Source organism: Dendronephthya gigantea, unplaced genomic scaffold, assembly GCF_004324835.1.
Source record: "Dendronephthya gigantea isolate DGI-Jeju-01 unplaced genomic scaffold, DenGig_1.0 000006F, whole genome shotgun sequence".
Classification (NCBI taxonomy): domain Eukaryota; kingdom Metazoa; phylum Cnidaria; class Anthozoa; order Malacalcyonacea; family Nephtheidae; genus Dendronephthya; species Dendronephthya gigantea.
Window position 1 is genome coordinate 1,118,792 of NW_021163016.1, and position 22,598 is coordinate 1,141,389.

A 22,598-nucleotide genomic window follows, 5' to 3' on the forward strand; every position below is an offset into this window, starting at 1 on the left:
AAGATCATGCAGAAAATACGGGTCACGAAGTGTCAATGGAGTATGCTAGGATATTGGAAAAGAAAGTGCATAATACAAACAAAAGAATGAGCATAGAATGAGCATAGACACTTCCTCAAATTTACATACCAATCATGCAGTCATGCAAGGATCATGACACTATAATTTATAATAGTCTGTCTGTACTGCTTGAGCATTAGAACTGTGATGAAGGTAGCAGTTAGCAAATTAGCCGAAAATCCAGTACGTTTTAATCTAGAACCTTTTTAATAAATTGTTTAAACCAGATACAACTCCAAGGAGATTTTATGAGGGGAGGGGAGGGGGGCTAAAGTCCTCGCAGTCTCCCTGTCTCAGCGGTCCAACAATTGGAATTAGAGAAATGTAATCAAAGTCAAAATTAATTAAAGGAAAAAATAAATGAAAAAAACTTCCTTCACTAAGGAAAGTACTTTATGAAATTTGATTGGAATGGCGAGTGTGACTAGTGTTTGTTGTTCAGAGCTTTTGTATGATTCCATGGTGATATGGTCCACCATTACCTCGTTGTTGGCTCGTTCACACGATTTTTGTATTCAATTTTTAAGACTTGAATCCTGTAAATTACTTGCATGCACTCACTAGTCATCCATGAAGAAATAAGAAAAGCATATCAGGTTATCAATATTCCCCAATTGAGGAATAATTATAGTTAAAACAGGTCCTAATCAGTTTTCACCAAAACGGCAATTGCGACAGATTAGAATACGTAATCATGCCTCATCGTTTCCATCTCTGAAAGTGTTCCTAACTTGCATTTTCTCTAATATGCCTTCAATTTTCTTTAATCTTTCATTCGCTATTTCATTTTCTTGTTTTACAGAACTCACCAATGCATTTGTTTCGCTCACTTCTCCCTTCAACAGCCACAATTCATCGGCGTATTTTTCCTCCTTGTCATCCATCAGTTTTTCCTTTGGTAATTCGTCTTCATCATCGTCAATGTTAAAAATCTAAAAACGGCATTGTATGAGAAATCAGTTGCCGTTTTTCACGAATAGGTTGTTTGTACTAATGAAATATAACAAGTTCTCAGCATTTGAAAGTAAAGGTTTTCGAATCAACGTTCATAATAAAAGTCGGTTACTCGCAAAGCTTACTAGTTTTATGATTTCCAGGCCTGGCGGAAATAGGAGAGTCCTGCGTGGTGCAGTTATTAAATCATGGAACAAGAATGATTGAATCAATGATGTTTTTTCAAAGAGGGTTATATGAGTATTTGGAGGCCACTTTTCTCATCTTCTCTTGGTGCAGCCAGTAATATAAGCTAGACAGGGCCGTAACTAGAGCGATAATCGGGGGGGGGGGTATTGTAAGCTATTGCACTTACAAAAGAAATCCGCTGGGCAGAACTGAATATATAAATATTCACCCCTGGAATAACCGTTCTAGTTACGCCACTGAAGCTAGAATAGGTTTACGCGCAAGCAAGGACAATTAGCCATTTCCCAATCGAGCAGGGTACTGGGTCTAGACGCGAACTGCAAAGCATCTATGGACTGTTTAGAGGGACAAATGATTTCAGACTTATATTTCTGTTGCGGTTCGCGTCTATAGACCCAGTACCCTGTTCGATTGGGAGAAGGTTAATGTGACAAGGCCTTTTTATACACGCATCCATACCTTTTGCCGCAGTCGAGATAACCACGACAAATTCCTTTTGTTGTCCAGATGTACTACAATTTCGTCTGGATACCAATGATGTGATAATACAACGCCTCTCACCATTTTAAACCCCAAATTTGCCTAAATTGAAGAAGATCCAAAAGAAATATTCTATTAGAAGAGAGAAATCTAAATTTGGGAAATGAAGAACGAAATATGAAAAAGGAGCTGAGAAAGGGTATGTACAAAGCGCTGTATATGTATTGTTGCTATAAAAGTCTATAACGTCGTAGAATAAAAAAGCTGCGGCAATGAAAACGAACTAAATTTTCTAATAAACTGTGACATCATGTACGAACACCATATTACGTTTCCTCATTGTAAGAAGAATTCCTCGTGTGTCATGCATAAATTCGAACAAAAACCATGACCAGCCGACAAAAAAGGTAAAGTGAAAAACAAATTCCGAATAAGGAAATCTTGAGAGTCAAAATATGAATCAAGGTGTCTTGTCTGATTCATATTTTGACTCTCAAGATGTCCTGTTTTTTCGGAATTTGTTTTTTACTCGAGTTTGCACAACACACGTAATCTTTGCTTCAAGCCTTCAACTGTACATCCATAAAAACTTACCCTATCGATTCTTCTCTTTTCTTTTGACTGGCTCAAAATCTCGTTCGCGTCGCTAACTGCAAGACCGGTGAATATATTCATGATGGCGATGGAGATCATGAGAATGAACAGTAAAAGAAATATCTTTTGCATAACATGAAGTGGTCCACTGGCAAGGAATGTGTCTCGATAATCTAACTCTCCCGTCATCATGACGAATGTTGTCAAAAAGGAAATGGGAAGATTATCAAAACCTGGATCTTGAGGCATCAGCAACATAAACGATAATGAAAATGCGATGGTGAACAATACCACCAATGGCAGCACCTGTTCAGGAAAACGAACTGTATTGAACTATAAGCTTAATCTCGACATTTTAATTCACCCAATTAATCAGTAAAAGCCAAAAATAGATCAGCCCTTTTCAGCCATAACTCCACACAAGGTATAGAATATTTCTCAAACAATCAACAATGGTCAGAATATTTAACATTATTTTGGTTCGATAAATAGCTCTAAATGAACATGAGCTGGAGTTTATGTCCAGAAAAAAAAACATGATAAATTTCAGCAATGTACCAGCAGTCTATCATGATATCAATATTTGAAAGCAAAACCTTGGCACAGAAGACACTGTAAACCTCTCTTTAAAATAAATACTAATTAAAAAAGTACTGAATGATTTACTACTGTAACATACCAAGCAAACGGTCTCAAAGACTTTGATTGCCATGACGATGTAGATTCCGTACGAGGAAATTGTCTTCAGAAACAAGGAGAAGTTGATCCAAGCCAGAAATATGGAGATAGCTCCAGCTGCAATCTGTCCACTTGTTTTTGTGCTTTCTCCAGGAGCAACGTAAATTACAGCACAAATATACATTACCAGTTCAATCAGGTTTCCGGCATCGAGTAAGTAATCCTTTACATTGAAAACCATCTACAAAAGTTGCACAGTCGAGTGTATTGGCATAATATGTGATACTGCAATTGTAGCAAACATTATGGTGGAATAATTGACAGCAAACCTGAAATATTTCTTTTATGAAATGAAATCCACAGGCAATAAAAATTATCACAGATAATGCTATCATTCCAGATGATTCCAAACTTTGTACACCTGGAAAAACAATAGAGAGTAATACTTGGATGGGCAGAAATAAGGAATTTTTTCACATGCTACGATCGATTTTCACAATGGCGGCATCGTTAGTAAAACACTGCATATTATTTAATAAATGCAATTATTATTTATTTAAAACTGAATTCACAGCCTCCGATTGGCTGATAGCTGTGTGTGAAATAGTCATGTCCAACGTGTGACGTCAAAGCGTGTGATACGACTTTTTTTTGCACGTTACTACGTCATAACGTGTAATAAAAAGTCGTATCCCACGTTATGACGTCACGCCAATGGCGAAGCCATCAACGTCCCAAAGGAATAAATCAACACAAATTCAAGCGAACAATTCAAAGTTGTAATGTTCATTCTTTTAAAACAATTATTGAATTAGGTTTTCCCATGAGATTAAGATAACCACGAACTTCGGCTTGATAATTCTTTATATCATGTTTAACCTCATTCAATAATTGTTAATTACTGCATGGAGATTATTACATGATTTCGCGGAAAATGGATTTTAAAACGTTTGTGCGAAACTGAAAAAAATGTCGACAAAAATCTTTTTAAGTGTAAGCTTGTTTCGCTTTAACACGTTTATCAATAAAAATAATAATATTATATCATACTAAAATTAATAAAATTCTTTCTAACTGTTTTAGTATACACCGTGTACCTAGATATATTAATTTCCAGAAAATAATCGATACACAGCAACTACACCGAAAAATAATATAATACGGTCGCGCGAGCGAATTTTTCCCAAGCGTTCACCATCACGAATAGGCAATGGTTGAGTAGCCAATCAGAATGTAGGATTTGTAATAGACAATAATCGGGTGTATACTAAAACTGTATAGAAACACAGGAAAAATGTTTTCTATTTCTTTTATAATATAACTCAATAAAAATGCAAATCCTGCATTCTGATTGGCTACTCAACCATTGTCTATTCGTGATGGTGAACGTTTGGGAAAATTCGCTCGCGCAACCGTATAAAATTGAATTAATTAAATTATTTTTCGGTGTAATTGCGGTGTATCGATTATTTTCTCGAAATTAATATATCTAGGTACAGGGTGTATACGAAAACAATTAGACAACTCGCTTTCGTTGTAAATGAGCGAATAGTCAACTCAGGCTTCGCCTTCGTCGACTATTCGCTCATAAAAAACTCGAACTCGTTGTCTAATTAATAGAAACACGCTTCTCGACCAATCAGCACGCGTGCACTATAAATGTTATATTTTAATTATATTTTCTGCATATTACAAATACTTACAACTAAACTTTGCATGTGTACCAATTTTAGAATGCTTTTTGTAGCTGTGTTGCTTCTTATTACTTCGATTAAAAATTAGTCTAAAGCGCAAGTCGTCCATTAATGAAATAACTGCACTGCCAGTACTGGACTAATCAGTTATTAGCATCCAGTAATTGTAATATAATTTTAGTAACAAAGCTGATTTTTCAAGTTGCCAGGTCTATCAGAGTAGCAACATTACAGCATAAATTCATACAGCTTAGTTATATGCACTATCCCTTTAAGATTTGGGAGGGACTGGATTGAGTTTTGAGTCGTCCATTTTCGAACCATGAAGCAAGGTTGGTATGCCCTATCACTTGTCCAATTTGTTGGCTAATTTTTGAATTTTAAGACGCGTGTATAAAAACCCACAAAGCAGTGAAGTGAACGTACTTACCTCCACTTTGGATTGCGCAATAAATTGTTAAAGGGAGAACAAACGTCGTGTACAGAAGGAAATTCAGAAAAAACATGCCAGATAAAGATTTTGCTCTTAAGAACTGTGTTACCAAAGGATGGCGCAAGAATATGTCCGCCTTTTGGCTTTCCACCATGCTTTTTATAGCTTCCAGCTTTCCTTTTCCTTTACCTGAAAAGGTATTTAATGGAGAATACTTGGCAAGTTGTGGTCATATATCCCAGGCCAATGAAAATTGATGGCCTTTTTGCATTTTACACTAGTGGCCACCATATTATTGGAGATGTTATTTCTTTGGTTGGTTTTTTCAGTAAAATAATGGATGTTAAACCAGTGTCACTTAAAAACCAAGTGAGAAATCTATTAAGAAGTTTCAATGGTCTTATAGCCAATGGTCTTATAGAGGCAAGACCCTTTTAATGGTCTTATAGGCAAGCTTTCAAGTTCAAAAGACAAAAATGTTTTGCTAGCTACCACGAAAAGAGAAAAAAACACTAAACGAAATCCGCGACTGTCTGGCATGCATGCACGCTTTGAAAGAATAAACAAATATTAACGTGATTTTTACGCAATAACTCATAGGCAACCTAATAGCGAATGGTTTTACTTGTCATTTATTTACATGCTAATTTCCTTCTACCCAAAATCCTATAACTTACAATTAACGGGAGACTAAAAAAAAGTCAAGTTTGTAATAAAAGTGAAATAATAATAACAATTAATTAATAGTTTATTCAAAGCAACCGTGCAACGGAAAAATCTATTTGCACAGCTAGACGGTGCAAATATAGTTTTCTTCCATTGCACAGTCAGTAAAATTGAAATTTTTATTTAATTCCATGTGATCAAAAACAACCAATTGAAAGACATTATATGAATAAGGTGTTTTATAATTTAGTATATCCTAACCTAATTAAGTTATTATATATGTATAGAGATTTATGCACACTAGAAGATGAAATAAAAATCGTACTTGACTGAGTAAATAACTTCATGCAATTTGATTGGACCTACCATGCTTTTCACGTGTGAAAAAATGCCATACACGGCTTTTGATTGGACGAACGATATTCTTCACACGTGAAAAATTGTCGTATGTCATTTTGACGGCAATTTGTTTATACTTCTTTCAAGATGGCGTCAAATGAGATTCAAAACGTAATTCACAAATTCAAAACATTTTCACATTCAGCACATTATAAAATCTTTCGGAAAGAACATCTAACTTCTATTGAACAAATTACAAGCAACTGAACGGTAATAAAGCATGCTTTGTTGCATAAAATATTTATTTTAGTTTTAGCTGTGTTCTTGTATATTGAAAGCGTGTCGTTTTCAAATTTATCTCTATACACATTTAACTAGTATAGGTATTAGCATGCAGTTCGAGTGCAATTTGGAAAAAAAAATGCACGAGTGAGTTTTTTAAAGACCCCAAAATGCGCTAATTGTTGGAGGTAGTTTAAAATTATGCGAGTTTAGATTTTTAGGAAACATATACAATAAAATACACATCAACTAACTGAATTGAGCACCATTTAACAACTATGTAGAATTCATTTATATGCCTTACAAAATGGAAATGATCAGGCACCCCGCGAGGTAATTTTGGATCACTAGCTCGATATGTCAGACACGCAAGTCTCCCGTTTACGTATATTATTATCCCTGAGCCGGCGCGGAGCGCCGCGCCGTGCGAGGGTACTAATTCTTCGCCTGGCCTTTACTATAGCAAAAAATGAATTTCTTAAGAAATTGAATTTTCTTGTTTTAAGAAAATATTTACTTGTTTCAAGAAATAATTTTCTTATTTTGAGAAAATATTTTCTTAAGATATTTTTCTTCTTAATTTGAGAAAACATTTTCTTGAAATAAGAAAATTATTTCTCGAGAAAATATCAGAGATATCACTTTCTTATCATAAGAAAATGTTTTTCTTAAAATAAGAAATTGTTTTCTTAAGAAAATATTGAGATTTCAATTTCTTGTTATAAGAAATATATATTCTTAAACTAAGAAAATGCTCTTCGCATTAAATTTGAAGAATTTCAGCTCAGAGTAAACTTCAAAATTACTTTTGTTTCAAATTTTCCTCATTGTTGAAGTTTGTTGATTTCAGAGAGTTATATGGTTCATATTTTATTGTTTTTCGTTCTGATCATTGGATAATTTTATCAATTTAGCTAATTATCAGTATGAGTAAAGTGCCCTAGTCAACAATGAAGCTTTTCGTACTTGCACTTTACAAGCATGGCGTGACATTATCGGTCAAGAACTGTTAAAATAGAACAAAGTCATAATATAATGTTTGCAAAATGCTGTTTTCATTTACAGAAGCGTGAGATAATTCAAAGCATTCAAAGGTTTAATACTGATAATTGTATGGTCCAGCCTGACGCAGAGCATGATTATTCCATTTATCCCATTATGCCTTTCGAGCGTAGACCACGAGGGAAATTTGAATACTTAACGAAACAACCTATAACAGTATAACGCTATTAACGCATATTAAAGAAATATGGTTCTTTATGGCGGATATGGCATTTGTATCTTGTTATTAACTTTATATATTACCGATAAAGATATGGACGTTTAGGATGTGAGAAAATATACACTATATCGGCGCAAATTTGTGGTATTTCATAAGGTGAGTTGATGTTTCATGATGTCATATGCCAACATGCTGTTATTATATACAACGTATAAACCTTTATTTGTCAGCCTTTGTTAGCCTTAGTCCACCCTATTATAGATCAAGAATTGTATTTAGGTCTTTCTTCATCGTTTAATGATTTGCGCTATGATTTTCCATGTTATTATCTGTTTATATAGTCAAATAGTTGGCTAGCTAAACAATACCTTAGAATTCCTCAGCAATTATGGCCTAGAGCAGCCTATGGCAGTCTTTCTAATGTCTTTGTTTGAAATGTAGGATTAGAGTTGAGTTGTATTTTTAGATTGATACTAAATCCAGAGGGGTTATTAAATGTAACAGTGCTTCTCCACAGTAGGGTTGCGACTGTTTCAAAGGGTATAAATTGTGCATCAGAGTCTGCCTATATCATTAAAATTATCACAAAGCTCTCTATTTTGCCTTCAGATACATTTACCCATACATATTTTGTTAGGGACAATTTTTGGATTTAACACCATTTGATTTCATTGGATAAGGCCTCTATCTATATATTGTTTTAATTACATGCATTTTCATGGTGAATTGATTGGAATTTAAACTATCATAGGGAGGTAGAAAAGCAGTGTAAAATGGGTTGAAGGATGGGTGTATTTGATAATGGTCTTAAAGTAGTTTTCTTAAAGATGCCGGTATTGCAAGCGATAGCTAAAGAATAGCTTAAAATTCCCCAGAGTAGCTAAATTATCATTTACCAGTATTTTTTGTTTGATGTACTCAATTCCTAACATGATTACAAAGTTTTATTTTAAGTTAAGTGTGAACTTAGGATTTACTTCACACCAATTTTTAAATTATTTACTCTCAAATTTATCTGATGATGTCTCATCTGATTTTAAGCACCACAAAAATCCTTTTACAATAATTGATCTGCACTGCAATAATTGATATTTAAAAACATGTCAAATAAACACTGGACAAATAGAAAACCTTCAAAGCCGTGGTGCAATATTATATATAATCATTTCTCTGTATTTCTAAATAATCATGTAGGACCTATAATTCTCATGTATTAATGTCTGCTGTGTATTCTATATTATGACTCATGAATATTTTAGTAAATTTACATTACATTCTTACTTATAACAAAATATCATGTCAGAGTTTTCTAGGGTTTCTTGAGAATTAACTTTTCTTATTATAAGAAAATATTTTCTTGGAAATATTTCTTATATTAAGAAAAATTTCTTAAGAAAATTTCTTAAGAAAATTTTTCTCATTATGAACATTCTATAAGAAATTTTGGCCTAATTTCAAGAAAATTTTCTTAAACTGAGAAATTATTTGTGTGCAACTTTTCTTATTTTGAGAAAATTTTCGTAAGAAAAAATTTCTTAAGAAAAAAAGTAAGAAAATTTTCTTATTATTCTCCCAAGAAAATTTGAACTCATTTTAAGAAAATTTTCTTAAAATGAGTTTTTTTTTCTTGAAATAAGAAAATGATTTTTTGCTGTATAGTTAGAGTATAAAATGGCTTATAAATTTCTGTAACAAATGTTATAAAACAGTCTCGCTAAACACGCTCAAGAGCACATCTCTGTAGAACGGTATCGACGAATTTCTATGTAATAATAAAATAATATCAAAAGTCCTGAGCATTTCACAGCAACCGCTCAACTCAACTCCAAAACTATACTAAATACTCGCGCTAAATCAGCATGTAAATAAATGACAGCGTCAATTTCATCAGTGTGGGGATTTTTACTTCAAAGAAAACTATTCGCCATTAGGCTGCCTATATGCATACATATACGATGGTGGAAGCTTAATACTATTACCTGGATGGAAAATAAACGTCGAGAAGTGCATGATCCTTTCTAAATGTGCAAATAATGGATCAAAACGTTCTTCGTTTCTAACACAGTAGTTAAGAACCATGATCGCTGTATCTGGTATTTCCTGAACCAACTTTGCCATAATCATATCAGGACCATGACGAGTATCTTCGAACAACTGAAAAAAATTAAAGAAAGCAAATTGCCTCTTGCAAATTGAATTAGAGTCCTATTTGCCAATTACCTCAGGTACCTCAGGTGTATTACCGAAATTGTTGGAGGTATATAGTTTTGATTTATGCGAGCTTCGATTTTTCGAAAACATATATAAATATATTTCAATTAACTGAATTGACAATGTAAATACCGGAATATGCACCCAGTGACAAAGGTAAGTTTGGATAATTACCACGATTTGCGTTCAAGTATGAAGCGCGGACGATTTCTGGGTTTTTTAGGTTTTAAACATTAGGAATATCGGATTACTTGTTCAATCACTTGATTACTTGAATCGTGTCGAACAATAGATAACGAGATGGTAATGAAGCTTAATCAGGTTTATCATTTTATTATCCGTTGTTTGAATTACATTCGACGTGGCGAAAATGCGATGTTTTACCTATAGGCCAAAATAAACGGTAAAACGAACGCCATGTCGAAACGAACCTGTCGTTTTTTGTTTTTTAGAACGGATAGAACTATATAATGACTTTGAAACAAAGGGATACCCTATACCCAAATGATAAGTGCCATACCGATCGATAAGAAATATGAAATATGCATGTTTTACGCCAGAAACATTTGGTTTAGCATGCTTTTTTCGCATAGTTGTAATCTGCGAACCTTCCGTTTAAAGGAAAACAATTCAATCACGACACATTACACTTAAAACGGCAAACGAACCCGTAAAAAGTCCACGTGTGTAGTTTATTATTTCTTTTTTTACTTTAGCACAAAGCAGCTTTCTCTGGGGAGCAAGAAAATGTGCGTGTTTCCATTCTATTACCTTGCGAAGGGGCTCAAGTTCGCCATTTCTTGTACAAAACATAACGATTTCTTTGATAGAGGCCTCCCCAACTTCATAGAAATCATATGCAGCATCGAGTACATTCACCCTGCCTTCTCTCTCGTCACTTTCCAATTTTGCGCCCTTCTTTAACAGATACCTCAGAATTTCTGCATGACCTGCCTGCGTCGCATAACCAGCTGCAGTAATCCCTTTTTCGTCTGTAAAGTCAATCATTTCCAGGAATCCATAACTCTCGAGCAAGTACTCCACAGCATCAATGTTTCCACCGAGTACAGCATTGTGAATTGCAGTACTATTAGCTGGACTGGATAAAAAAATTAGATAAAGAAAGTTTTTCTGGAAAAAATGCGAAATTAGAATGACGTTTGGTTGTATCTATTTAGCTAGGAAATACTGGTTTGTTGCTCAGTTGCTCTTATGTGAATAAAATCGAATATTGGTAACAAATCTGACTATCGAATGTAGATGTTCTCTTACGTTCTTTGCAAACGATTTGCTCCTTCTTGAATTAAATATTCCATTAATTCAATGTTTCCATGAAAGGCTGCCTCCAAGAACGGTCGATATTTTTCATGATCTCCACGTAACAGATCAGCTGCCTCTTCGGGAGCTTTTTGCTTGCAAATATCTAGACTTTTCTTTAAAACCTGATTAAGTATACAATTTTCGTATCTTTAATACAGATTAAAAATAAGCTTTAACACGTGGGTTTTAGATGGATGTCCATGTTTTTCATTAATTTGGTAAACTACATCAACTATTATTTTGGAGAAACACTGCAGCAATTTGTGCATTTAGGAAGTTTCAAACCGAAAATCTAATCACTGGTTCACAATTTTGCATTTTTGTATCGCTAACATACAGAAAATTATTGAATAACTTTAAAAAGTTCAATTTTTCTTCTGAATAAGCATCTGCATTCTGCAATCTTTTGACTTGACAGCTGTGAAACTAATGTCTAAATGGCAGTTTTTAAGTATACACGAGGTTCGTTTCTGCCGTGTGCAAGCTTCAAATCTTTTGTGCAAGACATATTTTGTTGAATAAATCTCTTTTCTCACCAAGTTTAAAGCCTATTTAATATTGAGAGTTTCTTATGTCCAACCAATTTTCTTGGTGTCTTTTGGAGAATCTAAAGGCGAATTCAATTACCTCGATATCCACGTTGTTGATGCAGTCAGCTGAAAAAACCTCAAACATTGCGAAATTCACAAGAAACATAAGACTCTGTAAAAAAAGATTTACAACTCAGGCAATACGAATATCTTAGCTTATAAGTAAAAAACTAACAATCATAATTCTTTATTTCCTGGAAATATTTTTGTCAAAAAATCAAACAGCAGAAGCAATGTGACTGCATGCAGTGAGCTATATGGAAGGCTCGCTCTAGTACATTGCGTAATCTAAAAGCCAAACATGGCGGATCATGAAGGCTGCTTGGGTACCGAACCAGACCTCCACGCACCAGCGATTAAAATTTAATATGGCGGCAACGTGTTGGAGTGGAACTTGGTCAGTTTTTGTAAACACAACACAAATATACGCCATAAGTTACCTTTGGAAAGAATAACATTGCCAGGTAAGGTTGTAACAAATTGAATGTATTCATTTTTAAAAACTTTGTATTTTAAAAACTTTGTAACGTCCGAAATGATAGATTTTTTATTTTTCATCATAGTTTTATAATTCGCGCCTTTAATTTCCACGCGCGCTTCACGAATTTTGCGCGGAGGTCTGGTTCGGTACCCAAGCAGCCTTCATGATCCGCCATGTTTGGCTTCACACCTTGAACTGGAGCGAGCCTTCCATATATATAGAGTTCACTGGTTGTATCTGGTTTAAACAATTTATTAAAAAGGTTCTAGATTCCACATGGATATTAATTTTCAAATTGTGGATTTTGTAAACATTTTAAAGCATTGTATGGGATTTTAAATTCCTACACCTAGGTGGAGGGTTTAAAATTCAAAACGCCATGAGCAAAATGGAAAGAATTTCAGCTGTGATCAACAACTAATCATTATTACATAGCTTACGGCTTAAGGCCCACGCAGACCGGACGCGATTTGGCAAAGTTTTTGATTTTCCAAAAGCAAACAAATTTTAAATTATCATAATATGCTTGTAGATTACTTAACGATAATACATTTTGACTGCTCTGGCGTCTATAGATTCCAAATCTTGCTTCCAGAAATTAATTTATGTCCTTCTGAAAACTGAAAATTCGCGTCACGTTGCTGCATCACGTCCGATCTGTACCGACCTTTATTCTTCTTATCTTTTAAGATTATATTGCGACTATTTAGCCTATCACTATAATATTGATGAAATTTGGATTTTAAAATCAGTTTGATATAAATTCTGTTTAATCCCGATGCGATATGGCGATATGGAGCAGTTTAATCTACCCCCCCAACCAACAAGCTTCATAAACAACAAACGCCAGGGAAAAACTACTAGACACCGAAATTATCTTGGAAAGAAGAAACTTAAGGAACATGATGAAACGAAGTTCAACAGACTATGGTTGACAAATGTTCTCTTGTATGCGCCGCTACTGAAGTGCCCTTCAAGAAAGTTTGCCCCTTCCTATAGTTGACACGTTTTGGTTTACATAGTTTGAATCTTGTATATGAAAACGCTATACCTCTGTGTGTTTTCCATCAACCGCGATTTTTAGTGGTGTATTTCCGCGCCCGTCCATTTTATTAATAGCATCATATTTGCCGCCGATCTATATTATTGTAAAAAAGTTGAACATTAAATATGACCATATGTACATTCCATTAACTGTATACCTTTCTATACACTACGATAAATGCCATTTTGTTGCTTGCCGATTATATTGTGTTACTATTATATGAATTGAACTGCGGACTATATCCCTTAGGGGGGAGGAAAAAACCCAAATGGGGCCAGTCGTCTGCTAGTATCACTCGAGATAAAGCATTCTGTGAAACATACGGTAAAGATTCTGTGGCTTTAATAATAAACACTTGTGATAGGCAGAATAAGACACTGCATTTTTTTTGCATTATTCACGGAAAAAAAAATTCACTTCGTTTTCTTAGGGGCGGGGGCCCTCCAGCCTGGTCCAGCCCTGGCTACGCCACTGTTATTGACATTAAAATATTTATAATATTTATTTATTGTAACATTTTATTTTATAGTTATAATAGGTACTGTAGGTGTTTTCAATTCTTTTCTTGTAAAATGGGAGTTAAGGTGGTCTAGCACACTAAAAATCACGAGTTATCCTATTTTAAAAATTTCAAGGGATGCCAACTTCAATATGTCTCCTAGTCGATTCTGAATATTTTTCTCCAAAAGAACTCTTTTTTACAACTCTTTTTTGACTTAGAAAAACCTGGTTAGTAAAATAGGAAGAATATTGTTTAATGTTATCCGAACTGAAGAAAAAAAGTTCAGACTCTTTGGAATGACACCCTGATTCACGAATATACTTTTGTTCTTACCTTAAAAACTTGATAGACAAGTTCAAAGAGAACACCCGGATTCTTTACAGCATAATGAAAAACATTTTTGCCAGTTTTATCACAAATGTCAAGAAGTTTATGATCTGGTTTAATTTTGAAGATGAGTCGTACAATTTTTATTTCATATGCTTCGGCTGCCCTGGTAAAATCAATACGTAAAACACAGAGTTTATTGATGTATAAAAGTTAACGATTCTAATATCAGTCTCGTCTGATACAAAAAAACGAAATAAATAGACGGCCTATAAAGACATACTGAATTTGACGATCTAATCCTTATGAAAGAGGAGTTACTTATAGCGATTGAAATCAAACTTTTTTTATTGAAGGCCAGAATAAGCAAATTTGAATTTATTATGAACTTTATAATGCGTGCAAGCGCGCTATTAAGATTGTCTATTCAATTTCCAGCGGTGAAAGAATGCAAGTATAACACCCAGTATTGATGTACACGTGCAGTAGAGTATGGGTTTATGTTTACGATCTGATTCACCTCTCGTCAACGTGCACATGTTCCCTCTTCCCTGTTTCTTGTATATGCCCTCTCTGATTGGTCTTATCAATGAAATTTGTCGTTTCAGTCTGATAACTTTAGACTAAATTGCCAATTTCTTTATTATTTGCCAGTTTTGAATATCCCTTTAAATGCATATACTTACTGAAAATTAAGCGTGCCAGCGTTCAGAAATCAGAATTCTTACCTCATAAGAGGTGTAACAAATTCTCCCTTTCCTTCATCAAGAAGACTGGGATCAAGTTTGAAACAGGCCTTTGCTAGTTTCTTGCATCCAATTGCACAAACGTTTCCCACAAACTTTTCCCAATCCCCCTTTATTTCTTTCTCTGCCTCTAGAAATTCTGACAAGCAATCCAGTTCCATAATAAGGTTCAGTACTTCAGGCTTTCCACTTTGAGAGGCTGGGTAAAGGATTGTATGACTATTACCATCGATAACAAGTTTCGACATTTTGTCCAGAAGATCACGCCTTTCTCTAGGTTCGTCATCTTCATACATAAAAAAATATATACATATATTTTTTTCCAACCTGCTTTTTTTAGTATTAAACTTTCTAGCTATAGTATATTTATATACATGCAACATTTTGATTCTTGGATTGGAATCATGCATACATGATAAGTTGATAACCAAAATTATACTTCAATTAATTATGGTTTCAGGCAATTCAGTATTGCCGTCATGGAATCGAATAAACAATTGCTTAATGGTTTCCGTGTTTGGATGGCCTGATCCGAACACGTTGCACGTTGCGATAGATAAGAAAAGCGGGCGTTTGATTTTTGGCGAGGTTTACTTACTAATTCAGGCAATATTTCCTAGTGTTTAGCCAAGGCCATCCAAACACGGAAAACTATTCAGTTATTGATATTTCAGTGCTTGGATGGTCTGATCCGGGCTTCGACCAATCAGGACAAGCGTTATAATTATACATGTGCTATTTTTTAACGGGTTTTGCAAAGCTTTGATGGCAGCATATCACATAGTAAAACAGCTTAGAACGCTGTTGTTGTTACAAACATGAATGTGATTTTGGTAGAAGATGAGATTTGAATGGTCATCCAGATTCGATATTTTCCTCTTTATAGACGCAACCGGGTTGATGGTTGCGGATGTTAAAGTAAGTGCTACTACAAAGAGCTTGCATTCATAAGTATTTCCTCGTTTTTCTCTGCCAAACAAGTATAAAGAACAGAACACTCACATGTTTCCAGCATCGTTCTTATGAGATCAGCGTCGTTGTTCACGGCTGCGACAAGAATGGGCGATTCACCATGTTTATTTCGGCTGTTCACATCGGGTCTCGTTCTAAGCAATAATAGTCTTACTACTTCTATGTTGTTGCTTTTTACTGCCACAAGAAGTGGTGTTGATCCATGACTGTCAGGAATGTCTGAAAAATCTCTTAGGAATAACGGTCGATTCTCGAAAATCCTAACCGCCTCAGTTGAGTTCGGTTTGCTAGCAAGGACGTGCAGAGCGGTCTCTTTGGGATGGTCGTTCAGCGAAAAGGAACCATAAGAGAGGTGCGCTCGTCGATAAAAAAGCTTTGACATGTTTGGCTCACGATAGAATTTTTCGTATTCTTCACTAATGAAGTCCAAGTATTTTAATCTATTCAGCTCGACGGCTTGAAATATGCGACGCTGAATTTCTTGGGTTGACAACGGTGTACCTTGGAAAATCCAGTTAAAACACAGTTTTTATACAGAATTAAAATGTGCATGCGAAATGTAATTTTAACCATCAAATTATAGCAACTAATATTTAAGTATGAAGGTATCTCATATTGTTTATTCAAGTACCGTTTACCCGACATATTATTCCATATACTGTATTTATTTATAATTATTCATTTAAAAATCTTTATACACGGTAGGAGAAGTGGTTGTTTTTCATAAGGCCGTGTAAAATTTAAAACTCTGCTGCTATCTTTTGATAAGGCTAGAAAAGCCTAATCTCAAATCTTTGCACAGTTCCAATTACAACCCTCCTTATATACAGTAAAAATGTGCCGACCAACGTGTCTCGCAATTTCATACTTTGATAAGCATTTACCAAAATCCTCAAACCTACATAAAATATTCCATCAAAGTGCGTTATTCTTGCATGAACAACATCAAAAACACGATATCGAATCCGTAAATGAGAAAAAACCGCAGAATCCTTAAAATGAGAAAAAAATTATGCTGCTACCGACTTTTGCAACCGTAGAGTGAAAACCGGGCAAATGTCCTCTTAATGGGAAACATTTGACGAAAAGTCTCGTTATTTACCAAGCTACAACACAACAGACGAAGAAAAAGAATTGAAAGATCACATTGGCATGACTGCCGGCCCATTCAAAGCCAGATTTGCCAATCACACGAAATCCATCAACAATTAACCAGCGTTACTCCAGTGAGACAGAATTGTCAAAGTATGCACCAGTGATTTTTTCGAAGACTCGTGCTATTTTGAGGTCTTTGAAAAACTTACTGGTGCATGTTTTTTCCAAATTGGACTTGAAACTATGCTATTACCTATATAATTTCCTATATAATATAAAGAGGCTCTCTCCCTCTCTACATATATACTGTATATATATATATATTTATAGGTCGATCGCATATAATAATGACACATCTCCAAGGCATTAAAGCCCGCGATAACTTATATAGACATACAGACATACTATTGCCCGATAACTTAAACATACAATTTCTCGGTGACATTCACGTATAAGAAAACGTGTGAGAAAGTGTTGTAGAAGGGTTTAAAAACATGTTGAATTTAAACTATAAAGAGAAAATTACGAACATCAGGAGCCGGTTGTTCAAAAACCGGTTCGGGCTTAATTTTTTGTCGCTTGTTTGCAAAGACGAATATCTTCAATATTTTTTTCTCAAGCAATAGAAATTATATTTTCTAAAGTTATAAAAGGAACAATGGTTCAGAAGTACATAAACTAAAACAATGGATTCAAATTTAACCCACGGTTATATCGCGCTAACCTTGCTTCTGTCGCTAGTTTGCGCGGTTTGTTTATATATAGTAGTATAGTATAACGATAAAAAATTTCCAAAAACTCCCAACCAAAAATTATGTTTATATGACCTACCTTGTGTTAATAAGATCTTTAGGCTCTCAGCATCATCGAGATAAATTGCCTCTGCAATCTCCCGGCGTCTTTCGTACGGGATTTCAGTATTTTCATTCTTTGAACTAGTGGACTCTAAAATAGTGCATGGAATGAGGGGAAAATATTGAGCGATCAATAATAAAAAAGTTATTTCAAGAGGGTATTTTCGACATTACATTTACAGTGATCTCTCCAGAGAATTATATAATATTGGTAGATGACGATACGAAAGTGTTGAAAAGTGATAAATTAAGTGGAAGAGTCACACCGACAAATGAGTATATACATGCTTGCAGCAATGAGACGAAATTTATTGATGTGGTTATTTAAGTCAATCAGAAATTGTTTAGAATTTTTCTAGCAAAGTTCAAAATAGATTTTAAACTTGCTACACTAAATGATAACTTTATAGTCTCGGTTTTAACGACGGCCCGGGATTTTTAGCTATATATATATATATATATATATATATATATATATATATAATATATATATATATATAATTTTAATCTAGGTAGGTATATAAAAGTAGAAGCCTGTAATATTTAGTTCACTTGAGAAAGATAATAAAGTCGAAACGTTAATATGTTCTTGTGATTAACTTATATATATATATATATATATACACCCATTTGCAAAAACGTTGGCCGCAGATAGATATATAGATAGATACTCGAAATCTAATTAGAATTGCATATGTTATGTAATATTATAGAAATTCCATGCAAATGTAATCATATGCAATTCTAATTAGACTTCGAGTATCTATCTATCTATCTATCTGCGGCCAACGTTTTTGCAAATGGGTGTATATATATATATATATATATATATATATATATATATATATATATATATATATATATATATATATAGGTCTGTTAGGCATGAAGTGACGTGAATACTATAATTTATATAGATGCGCATGTCTCATAACGAAATGGGAACAAATTTCTAATATCACTTGGTTGAGAATTTTTCAAGGAGTTGAATAAGTAGAATCTCTCTCATTTTTATTTCTATAATTGGATTGGAAGTAAACAATCGAAAGCTGGATAATGCTATTCACCGGATAGATTTTTCAATCGATCGAAAATTGCCTGTTTTTCGGGGTAATTTAAGTTGGAATCCTCACACTATACATTTACATATACCTTCATCTAGTAATATTCTGAGATCGACATGGTCCTCAGGAAGCAATCTTAGTTTTGTTTTTGAAACTTCATCAGGTTTTGTACTCTCGACGAATGTTGAATTTGCAAAAATATCCCTCCCTGAAATAGCAATAGATACAAAACTTAAGCTATATATATATATATATATATATATATATATATATATATATATATATATATCGGTCAGTATTGACCGCACACACATTGTTCTCGACACTCACGACTTAATGGAAATCAGGCATAAGGCTGTTTTTCATTACATTCGGCCTTCTGCTCAGCCATTCGGTCTTTGAAAATCAACGGGCGTGAATCAACCAGGTTTCGCCCGCGCGAACGAACCGGAAATAACGGTGAATCGCCTTAAGATACTTACCTTTTCGCATCAAAGACTACATAAACTGGCCCCAGAATGCGCACTACGACAGCCCCTATTTTTGCTCTCATTTATGCTTACATAAAGTTTCCCTCTGTTGTCTTCTATGTGTGTCACTCTGAGAATCTTCATTATCATCAGAATCATCTGAGGACTCGTCGGAGAATTCGCAATATTTCATCGTTTGACTCGAGGCAGGAACATCTAAAAGACCATCCATACATTTCCACTTTGCTGAAGCTTATACTTACTAATAAATACCCCAATAGCAAGGGCAGGCGGTTTTCGTGTAATTTAATTCGTCGTAATTCGTAGCTATGTCATAATTCGTTGCAATTCACATGAGTAAGGAGAATTTCGTTCTAAACTAACTGGAATTTTTTTTAGCTTTCTGCAGGCAAAGCTAATCAAAATGGCTAAATTTTTAATATTTTATGTGAAATGGTAAAGAATTTACCCTTTTACCGTTTACCGAGAGTTGTCAAAATTTATGCATTGTGATTGGGTTGCTGAAAACGGAATTCCTCCTTGTTGAAAAACATGACATAGCTCTGCTTTCCACTTGCAGGGAAACAGTTTGCTAGCGAAATATTTGCCTATTTTCTTTAGAAGTCTAAGAGCATAAATTAATTAGGTAAACTTGACTGTTCGCTATTCAAAAGAAAATGTCGCAAATATTTCGCTAACGAAGAAAACTTCAATTAAATAAACCTTCATGTTGCATTGATGTTTACGGCAATCATATCGTTGAACAGTAGTGTACGTCAAAATGTTACTGTTATTGTTACTTTTCAGATATTCGTGATTTTAGTGGGAGAAGTGAATTTTAATCATGCAAAAGCTTCAAAGATATTTAACCCGAAGTCTACTACACATTGATCGGTCAGATTTTCTTCTCTCACCCTCTTTAATCGCTTCTTCTTCAATCAAGGGGGTGTCTTCATTTGGACACAGATCCATGCTTTGCAAGTTTTCTAAGGTGAGGACTATATCAATAAATTTAAACAACGTGCTTATAGTTATTTATTTGAGCGTTTTTAACTTTTTTACAATAACACTATGCTACGCTATATCAAATATAAATCCATGAATGATGCTACGTCGAAAAACAGGAATGAAATTGAATTGCAAAATTTGTTAAAAAAATGTAAAAAATCGGTTTCCCACTCCAGTAGCGCAGCCAGCCTAACATTTAGTCACGCTCTGCAAATTTAAAGGTTTTTTTTCCTTTTTAGAAATGCACTGCTTTTGCAGCCAATGAACATCCCAAAGTATTAGCATAGCAGGACAAAATTGTCTGGCTGACTGTACTGTTCCTCTCTCTTTGATCTATATTCCTATACAGAGTGTGATAACATACGATCACGTTAATAACGTTAAAAACCTAGAGTTCATCTGCATCTGTTTTCACTGAATTTCAAACAGGGAGCTAGACCGTTTATATGTGTGCGGGGGGGGGGGGCGGTGGGTTATTATTCATATTTATGTTTATGGTAACCGTAGGAACAATAGTGTACGAAAGACGTAAGTTGTGCGTAAAACGAATATATGAATATACACCCCCTAATTATATATAAGCTTCTAGCTGCAGCTCTGGTTTCCAATTATTTTTTTCAATGTGTGAAAATCTCTACCACACCTATTTGACTCCCACCTTCTTCGTTTCCATTCGCTTCAATGTCTGCTGGGGATGATACCTTACCATAACTATGAGAACTATTCGTCGCCTTTTCCATTCTATGTCAAAACAAATTATTGAAATCGTCACAGTAGAACGGACAGTATCCTTGAATAAAATGAATCGTCCGATAACGACTGTCAGAGTGGTAAGCTATTTGTAGTCACTCGTTTTCAGAAGTGTTATACGATTTCACAGCAACAATATAAGTTTTCAACCTACACCCGTTTAAACGCACAAGTTTGCCAACATATAGTCACAAGTCTGTTCATTTATGTGTGAAATTTATGATGAAAAACGCTTATATTATTGACAAAGGCCTTTTTTAAGGTATTGATTGACGTCATTTCCTAAATACTCTTTGATATACAAATTATTAATGCTGTTGGTTTAGGTGCTTCAAAATACAAGTCTATATCACTGTTCGCTAATTATCTTATGACTTCTTCGCGAATTTTTGCTCCTAGGGATTAACACAATTTATAAAATGCTAAATAGGCCTACATTTGCTATAGAATTAAGGACATGTCGAAGGTCATGGTGCTTAAGTTGTAAATTTAAATATTTATACCTACACGTACGTCACAAACAGAAGTCTCACGGGAGAAATGAAAATTTCTCACAAACAATATTTGTAAGGCCCGCCGCACACGAGAGCTTTCGAGGCCAATTTCTCACGAAAAACTATCCGCACACGAGAGTAACGGGCTGTTTACATAGCCCGGTTACCCGAGATTCATCGAAGCGTGAGATGATTTTGAGGTATTAAAATGAGCAGATAACACGACCCTGGCAGTCGTATAATCACCACAACAATAGCATGAGCTTGTTTGGTGTCATGAAGACTTATTTCAATACCTCAAAGTCCTCTCACGCTTCGTTGAATCTCGGGTAATTGGGCTCATGTAAACAGCCCCTTAGCTAGCACGCGTGGTCTTTACCTCAGATAATAACTCACGTGTGCGGTGGGCTTAAAGCGAATATAAAAGCGCATTGGTAATAAAAGCATTTGTGCGTATATACAAACAAATTTGACGTCTTGTGTATTGAGGGTGCTTTTCAAATAACATAATTGTTCGTATAATTCACATTACGACATACGGAAATCTATATACAAAGCGAATGATAGTGCATGGTCACACGTTGGATTGGTTTACGACAATTAACAATCCAGTCGTATATATGTAATAGATGCTGATCTCTCTCCTCCGCAGAGGCTTCGAATAGAAATGCGCTTGATTTTTAAAGATGACCGCTGCTGCTGAAATTAGAAACGGCTCTGCGGAGGAGAGAGGATGCTAATGCTAATGTGATATGAACTTCAAGCGCAAAGCCAGTAAAGGCGTTGCATCCCAGTGCTGTTATAAAACCCAATAAAACGTAGCTCATACCGGTTTAGCCTTCAGCCGTCTTAGCTGAGGATTAGCGTTGTTATTCGGGGAGCAAATATCGCGTTGACAATACTCCTTTTTTGTCCAGTGCTGGCATTCGACATTTTAAAGCGCTCAAAGAGTCGAAATAGGTCCCCTAAAAGCCTTCACCTCAGCCTGGGCTGAAATTTCAACCTGGACTTCAAATAATTCTGACGTGTCATAAACACAGCCCGGGCAGAATATCTATGGAAATGAAAAACACTTTTG

The 22,598-nt window shown here is 34.8% G+C and overlaps 1 protein-coding gene across 1 annotated transcript; it reads right to left on the reverse strand.

The window, feature by feature from the left end:
• Nucleotides 1-24: 24 nt before the first annotated feature.
• On the reverse strand, nucleotides 25-21,243 carry LOC114516575 (transient receptor potential cation channel subfamily A member 1-like). Its single transcript, XM_028536102.1, has 20 exons — nucleotides 21,181-21,243; nucleotides 20,935-21,017; nucleotides 20,183-20,266; nucleotides 19,362-19,484; nucleotides 18,887-19,006; nucleotides 17,712-17,825; nucleotides 15,816-16,286; nucleotides 14,796-15,099; nucleotides 14,074-14,233; nucleotides 13,245-13,331; nucleotides 11,750-11,824; nucleotides 11,075-11,244; nucleotides 10,574-10,901; nucleotides 9,571-9,745; nucleotides 5,080-5,271; nucleotides 3,285-3,376; nucleotides 2,957-3,196; nucleotides 2,278-2,583; nucleotides 1,663-1,785; nucleotides 25-992 (listed from the first exon to the last, which is right to left on the reverse strand). The coding sequence occupies exons 1-20, from the start codon at nucleotides 21,228-21,230 to the stop codon at nucleotides 753-755; spliced, it is 3,537 nt and encodes a 1,178-aa protein (XP_028391903.1). The 5' UTR covers nucleotides 21,231-21,243; the 3' UTR covers nucleotides 25-752.
• Nucleotides 21,244-22,598: the final 1,355 nt, after the last annotated feature.